Raw genomic sequence first — 7,720 nt, 5'->3', positions numbered from 1 at the left:
CCAAATGAACATGTAAAGGCACGCTGGAGCACTTTTTGAATAAGGACAAAACTGAAATCATTCACGCGGTGAACGACTTCCAATTTTTGTAATTAAAAAATATGTCATATCTCCAAAGTCGTTCTTGGTGTGAACGACTTCTTCAGAGATTTAAAGTCGTTCTCACCGTGAACGACTTCCAGTGTAGCATTTCAGGAAATACTTTCCACCGTATAGCATTTCAGTAATATTTTGTACTATTTATAGCATCCGGGTAAAAAAGCCCATGGCCATCATAAACCTAGATGTCACATGGAAGTTGTTCCTAGCATTTATTATGCGGGTCATCAAATATCTAAAATATCGTGGCCAATCTTATTGTTGTCCAAGAACAGAAAGATACCTGCTCCACAAAATTATAAGACTACTTTTGAGTGGCTTAGGTGGGACTTCTTCACTAGCGTTTGTTCATGTTCATTTCCCTGCAAATTATGGCGACCCAGCTTACCATTGGCCCCAATTAACCATGTTCCTTTGAAATTTTATGCTTTGTATGCAAATAACACCCTCCGCTACTATTTGGACCAAAAAAAAAAAAAAAACACCCTCCGCTACTAATTGTAGAGTTAGTTGCCTAGTGAATCGTTGTCACGTATAACATCAATTTTTGAAGCACCATGACGAAACAGAATTACAAAATATGTGCTGATATGAAACTCATCGTCAACAGTGAGAGGGCTAGCAACGCAAGATCAAAAGGTATAACTTATTTTACAAAAAGCATAAGGAAATTGGAAAGGCAAAGGAACATTCTTCGATGATTTTCCACATATACTGTGAAAAGACAAATATTACAGTGTAGCTAATGCTTTCTGCTTATGTTTTCTGTCTGATCTAATATGAACAGGGAATAATAATTGTACAACTCGGTCAACACATGTAGATTTCTCGCCACCCTGGTGAGATTCTTATTGCCCAAGACCTCATAATTGAATGAAGCCGGGGGACTTTGTTAAGTCAATAAAATCATTACCAACACGAGAAATCCTCTTCTCGCTAGCTGAAAAGCTGCGGCAAGCGGATGGAGTAGACAAATCTATTATCTCAGCTTCACTAGGCACGTTAAAGGCACATCTGGAGTCTTTACTCTTATTAGCAGCTGATATCGTACCTGATTGTATGCAATCTGCTTGACTCATTTCAGCACTACTCTTATTCATGAAATTTGTAAAATCTTTTACTTCAATTACCTCTTCCCTTGTTGATAAAATTACTGGTGGTGATTTCTTAACCTCTGATATGATAGAACCAAATGGCTGGCTTTTGTCTAATGAAGCAAATGAATGACAAGGTTCTCTTGCTTCAGATTCTTCATCTTGCGGTGAAAGATGAGTGAGACAACCATTAATTGTGTCTGGAATAGAATCACTATTACTTGTAATGACACTGCATTCCTCTTCACTGGTGTCACCACCTTCACCGGTGTCATCATCTTCATTCTCAGACAAACCTTTAATTCTTTCTGTATAACACGGAAGTTCATCCATGGGGCGAATATGAACCTTCATGTGCTCTGGTAAACTCGGACAACCAGCAGAATGTTTTGTGTACTTCGTTGAAAAGAAGTTTACTGTCATATTCAAGCTGTGACCAACCATATCATGCGTTAGAATCGAAACAAAAATTGTGACAAAAAAGTGCATTCATATTCCTGCACTCAGAAAGAAGGCACACCTCTGCCAGGATGGAAGCGTGAGCATTGTGTACGCAAGTTTAACCTTATTGGCAATTCCTGAAAGGGATTTAAAGGTAGCAGCTGCCTTCCTTACAGCCAGTGATTCCACGGGATGCTGCCAAGCCCATTCAAACTGCAAGTCCCAGACAATAAAACAACTTTAAAACATTGATTCGGACATCGGCATTCTTAGTATAATTCTCATGATCATATCATGCCAGGCTCTTCTGAGCCAAGCAAAGACAAGAGTCATATTATGCCACTATCAGATGCGCAAGACGAAAAATTGAAGGCAGGGGAGTCAGTAATTTTAGAATATGGGCAATTTTCAAGTAAAATGCATAAAAGCCCACATACTCAAGTGATAAAGCATAATCGAAAGTGATCAAAGCGTTAAAGACGAACGGCACTCTGAAAGAAAATAGGAGAGATAACTTGTTGCTAAGTTTTAAGAATTTAGGAGCAAATTGAGCCAAGTATGTGCGTGACTACAAATCAATTTGATAAAATTAAAAATGAGAAATCATCTTGTGAGACCAAAGATGAGACGAACCCTAGCATGTGCGTGACTACAAGAGATTTGACAAAAGAAGCAATTAAAGAACAAAATATGGACCTGCAGCGCAGACACATTCGTTGGGAAACCATATATACACAAAACCATCTCCCAAGGCCTTCTCCTCTTTGTTCTCCAAGCTCCACACCCAATTTCACCATTGTGTTGCCTAATCCGACGTCGTGGATTCACTGTAAATCTGTAATTGCATGTAGATAGACGCGGTCAGATCTAAAAACCCATCATCAACCAAAATCGATATAAAGAAGACGTTGCGGCGAAGATCAAAGAAAATCGTATGTGCCTATCATTTCAATTGATAAAAATATGAAAACTTCAATAATTGCGAACATGTATGAATCAGAGGAGATCAGATACATCTGATCTTGGAGATTGGATCAGAAACAAAAAGAGAAGAGGTGAGAAGTAAGTTCAATGAGAGGGTGGGACCGACCCGATGTAGGTATGGCCTTTGAAGCGAGGATTGAGAGAGACCAAGAGGTAACAAGCGAAGAAGCCTTTGGCCTCATCAGAAACCGTGTTCTGTTCTTCGATCGCTGCTGCTTGTGAGCGAGGGTTGAGAGGTTTTGAGGATTCTGATCTTGCCTTTCGTTTCCGCATCTAGCCGCTGCCGACTGAAAATTTGACCGTTGCGGCTTCTGATTCGCACTTACCTGAGAGCGTCACTGTTGTGGAGAACTGGAGATATCGGTTTCGGGTTTCAGACTTTTAGGCATAAATTATAATTGCCGGGTGATGTAGCCGTTACATGCATGACCGGTTTTTTTTTTTTTTTTTAATCTAAGAGATAGTTTTTTCCCCCCCCCCCTTCAGATAACATAAAAGGATAAGCAGTCGTGTTAAAAAAAAAAAAAAAGAAAGAAAGAAAAGAAAAGGGTTCAGCAGTGTTTTTTTTTTTTTTGGTTTCAATCGATGGGCAGTTTTAAAGTTTTGACATGAAATCTAATCTATACTGAAATTCTGTGAAACTTGAACAATAAGAGGACCTCTTAAATTTTCAGCATCTTGTCATTAAGAGATAAAATTATACTTTTGTAAGGAATTAGAGTGGGTCTTTTTAGCCCATGTCCAAAGCAATTAAAACTAAAATTAACAATTTGACCCTGAAAGCCCAGTGTATTACCAAAGTGGTGTGTTACTTCTTTTCACCGCATTGGTAGTCTTCATAAAACTGAAACTTTCTAACATGAAATCATTCTTCTGGTTTGATCACAACAAAAGTATCTATTTTACATTCCTCGATGCAAGGGAGATTTGGCAAAGGGACGCTTCGCCTCCAACAACCCTACTCGTCCTTGAGTAAGTTGTTATCATCTGATTACTAATTTATTAATTGTTAAATTTCACAAAGTGAAACTCTATTTTCGACTCACTAACATTTGATTTCTGACTTCCGGATTCGAATATCGCGGTTTTGCCCAGGGTGGGGGTCTTTGACGTACTTTCTCCGGGCACCATAGGCTCGATCTTTCCCAAACAAAAATTATGGTGTGGCTTAGACGAGAGAGAGAGAGAGAGAGAGAGTCGAGACAAAATCAATAAGGAGAGGAAGGCATCCAGTTCAGAGTTATGGGTGGCTGGCTATGAAGCAAAAATTGAGAGAGAATTCATGAATAATGGGATAACCCTCGTCTGAGTATAAAATTAGTTATCTAGTTTATCACTATATTAAGAGAAATGAGGCAGTGTTGTGATAGAGCTTTAAATTAAAATCACCTTAATTGCTTGCCTTTTCTGTTGTACTAGCGCCACTTGCAAATAAACGAAAATAATTAAACATGTTTATGCATATAATAATAAAGAGATTACTTCAATTATAACTAAACCCAATCTCAAAAAGGATTCGATAATTGACTTTAAACAAAATAATGACAATAGTTTAGACAAGCCAGATCTATGATAGTGTCAAAAACAAGTTAGATCTATGGCCTACCAACTTTTTTTTTTTGGTACAAGACCTACCAAATTGTAGCAAAATAACGATCATAATGATAATTAGATCTTCGGGCCATAGTATTGCCTGGGGCCCAAGGTTGCACACACTATTTACACGCATTTCTGTGAACAGCAGTTTGACTAGTTTCCAATAGGTCATGTATATAAATTTGACCATTAAATTAGGGGGAAACAATAATTTGGACCAGTATATATTCCACCAAAACAAATCTAGACCAATGCATCAGCTTGACCTGGCACAAGCATAACCCTACCAGTGAAGAGTGAAAAGGAGCTCAAATGGAAGTTTACAACTTGAGAAAACGAATTCTCTATCTGGGACGTCCAACTGATGCTTCAGATCAAAAGCATCTGGATCAGCAAGAGGCCATTTTCTGCAAATTAATATGAAAGCTAAACTGAATGCAATTTAGTGTAAATCATCAGCAGAAGTGAAAGATTATTAGCCTTCTCTGTTTTCTTTGTCAAGAAACTTGTCAAATTCATTATGAGGAAAGGTTGAGGAAGAAAACACCACCTCGCTTTAGAGTTTGCAACTCGTGTTATCTTTGAGAGAACTGTTCTTAAAGTTCGAATGCCTGCTCCAGATTTTGAACTTGCCATCATCTGCAATAAGCACAATGCAAATTGTATAGCTTGCTTGCAAGAAGAATGTGGTAAGAACTAAGTTTTGAAGAAATCTGACAAAAGAACCAGTTTACCGTAGGCTGAACTACAGACTTGTTCTCCTTGAGGCTCTGTGAAGGTGAACAGTTCACAGAAGTGTGTCAGTCTCAAAAAAGAAAACCAAGATGAAGATCAATTGGATGGCAAAAATTCACCTCTTCAATTTGCATGGCTCGACGTGCCACATCAATTGGGAATACCATATCTGTTTTAGTTAGTACAATCTGGTATTTAGTTTGGTATCTGCAAATTGATAACAAGCATCATGAAGTATATGCAATGCTGCCTCAAGATTTTTTTTAAGTTCACATACAGCAGAACAAGAGAGAATGCAAGTGGTTCCTTGACTATGTACCTTTCCATCAAGTCAATGAGTTCGTGATCCCTTGGCTTCATACCCCATTTTGTATCAATTAATAGGCATACTCGTTTAAGGCCAACTCTCGTGGAAACATACTCCTTCACCTACCATTTAGAAGTTTTCCAAGGGAAACGATTGGTCAGGTTTTATCATGACAAATCAATAAACTAAACTCCATACACGTGAACAACAAAATATAGGAAAATTCCAACAGCACAAATATAAATATGATCTCATATCATCATATTCCAAGCATGGAACATGCAAAAGCATGCCACCAGAAGAATGTGTTTAGTGGACGAGAAAATTAACATGTTTATTTTGAAATAAACAGCCTTAAAACGAAATATAGGTGACCGCTTTTCTTTATTCTTTTTGTCTCCTTAATTCTCCCAGTAGCTCCAGAAGTGAATGCTTCTCAGAATGCTGAATCTTCCTCACCAAACGATAAGTAAGTTCTATGACGCGTAATGATTTAATCCAGAAATTACTACGATACATAAAGGCTTGAAGCATCAAAATACTGGCACCGTCAAGTAGAATGATGGTTGGCTAAATCAAATTTTGGGAAACATTTAGACAACCAATAGATTGAATTCAAGTTGCAAACTTACAAGCTTTCCCATGCTTCTTTCACTTCTTCTTTCGCATATGCAAATCCATATCCTGGCAAATCCACTAAGCAAAGCTTCGTTCCTAGCTTAAAGAAATTAATGGTCTAGAGAGAATTCATCAGTTACAAAAGGAATTGCATATTAAAGAGTAAAACATTTAATCCTTGAAGTTTTCAAATCTACCACTTCAAAATAATTAGGATACCTGAGTAAGGCCAGGCTTGTCTGATGTCCTTACAACCCCCCATTGTCTAGTGAGTGCATTAAGAAGAGAGGACTTCCCAACATTGACCTTCCTGACAATCAGAATCACGTGGATATCATTTCACTCGTGTCTCTTGGAACATAAATTAGAAGATATAAACCAGTCCTCAGACTTTTCACGGTTTGATCATCAAGACTAGTGGGCTACAAATTTTCATAACTTAAGACGTTTCTTCTACGAATTGGAATGTATAATTTCCCATCAGGTTTTGGATTTTATGTAATGTGACACAAATAAATGATAGTAAACTTTAAAGTTAAAAAGGATACACAGAGCATTGCACCTAGGAAAATTGGAGGGAGACAACTAATGTTAGAAACTTAGAATGATGCTTGTGTGATGCAGACAGAAATTTCAACCATCAACATAATAATCCATTGGTGAGAAATTGCTAAAAAAATCCACTTCTTCTCACATATGAGGAAGAACTGTAGTCGTAAATAAAAATCCATGGTTACAAGATATAACTAGAAGTAGTAATAAGCAAAAAGTATTGGCAAATAATACCTTTGTGTCAGCACCAATGTGATGTAAGTCACATGCCAGGACGGTTTGCACTATGATATGGGCATGGCAAGGGAGAAAAAACCCAATACAAGTGCCAATATCATAAGTTGGTAGACCAAGTAAGCTACATTTGCTTAAATAATTGTGTCCTTTTAGTTTCATTTAATTTCTGGCAGGTATTTAATAAACTGCTACTATCCTGTAGTCAAGCACTCAATCTGCCATGTCGAAGAATAGGCTTCAGGTTTGAAAGTTTTCCTTCGTTCAGCTGTTGGTGTTGTTAGGTATCACTCTTGAAGCCTGAATATTAGCGTGGGCCTAATATTTGGACAGCTAGGTCCACGGGTTTTAATATTTAGTGATATTTGGAAAACTGCAATAAAAAGCAACCCTAGTCAACAGATATGATAAGGATGGCCCCAGAACCCAAGGTTCATTCGTTTTTTGAAAAAAGAAATCCTTATCCAGTCTGAATTTTTTCCCCCAATTAGATCCGTTCACTTCACTAGACCCTTTATTAATCAAGAAACAACCCCAAACCTTTCTGCTAAGCATTTGTACTAACTAATGTCTCGATCTTCATTCATAGAATGTGATCAGGGCCCTAGAACCAACCCTAAGTCATCTATAGATAAAGTCCCTGCGCCACAACAATGACAGACGCTGAGTCTTTTACTGCAACAAACAACGATGATGGAAAAAACAGTTCTATCATAATTAGACCCACAGGTAAAATTATCCACGTTAACTGATAAATTAACAGCTATTTAGCATCTAAAGATAATCAAAATTGAAAAATACCCAATCGTGAACAAATCAATGCATCGATGCAAGTATAATAAAGTGAATCAAGAACAGAGAAAATTATTACTAGATTCGAATTAAAGGTCGCTTGCAATCTTACCAGCGAATGCAATTTCAGGAAGATTGGAGGTGGAAATGATGACGAGATTCGCAGCAGCAAAAAATTCCAATTTATTCCTAAATACCTGTTTCAATCACAGAATGTCAATGTAAGCAGATGAGTTAAGGAACACGTTCCAAAATGATTTGCTTGTTC

At 37.6% G+C, this 7,720-nt stretch overlaps 1 protein-coding gene and 1 pseudogene across 2 annotated transcripts; both read right to left on the bottom strand.

Moving 5' to 3' along the window:
* Positions 1–731: 731 nt before the first annotated feature.
* LOC114726506 (structure-specific endonuclease subunit slx1) lies at positions 732–2,906 on the bottom strand. 2 transcript variants are annotated; one of them, XM_028913113.1, is made up of 5 exons: positions 2,725–2,906; positions 2,331–2,469; positions 1,714–1,847; positions 1,319–1,623; positions 732–1,291 (listed from the first exon to the last, which is right to left on the bottom strand). In XM_028913113.1, exons 1-5 carry the CDS (start codon positions 2,889–2,891, stop codon positions 963–965), a joined length of 1,074 nt encoding a protein of 357 aa, XP_028768946.1. In that variant the 5' UTR covers positions 2,892–2,906; the 3' UTR covers positions 732–962. The 2 variants fall into 2 exon arrangements, with proteins under 2 accessions (XP_028768946.1, XP_028768945.1); XM_028913112.1 differs by having other exon boundaries at positions 732–1,623.
* Positions 2,907–4,497: 1,591 nt separating this feature from the next.
* Positions 4,498–7,649, bottom strand: LOC114726470 (probable GTP-binding protein EngB; annotated as a pseudogene).
* Between the last annotated feature and the right edge of the window lie 71 nt (positions 7,650–7,720).

This window comes from Neltuma alba, unplaced genomic scaffold (genome assembly GCF_004799145.2).
Source record: "Neltuma alba isolate B1F8T4 unplaced genomic scaffold, ASM479914v2 tig00012379_pilon, whole genome shotgun sequence".
Taxonomy (NCBI): domain Eukaryota; kingdom Viridiplantae; phylum Streptophyta; class Magnoliopsida; order Fabales; family Fabaceae; genus Neltuma; species Neltuma alba.
The sequence above is the reverse complement of the archived record's forward strand: the minus strand, read 5'-3'. Positions and strand labels throughout refer to the sequence as shown.

Coding starts and splice junctions, on each gene's coding strand:
- LOC114726506 (XM_028913112.1), bottom strand. CDS start 2,891: ATGCGGAAACGAAAGGCAAGATCAGAATCCTCAAAACCTCTCAACCCT. Junction 2,470..2,724: donor AAAGGCCATACCTACATCGG/GTCGGTCCCACC, acceptor ATGCAATTACAG/ATTTACAGTGAATCCACGAC. Junction 1,624..1,713: donor ACGCTTCCATCCTGGCAGAG/GTGTGCCTTCTT, acceptor GGTTGGTCACAG/CTTGAATATGACAGTAAACT.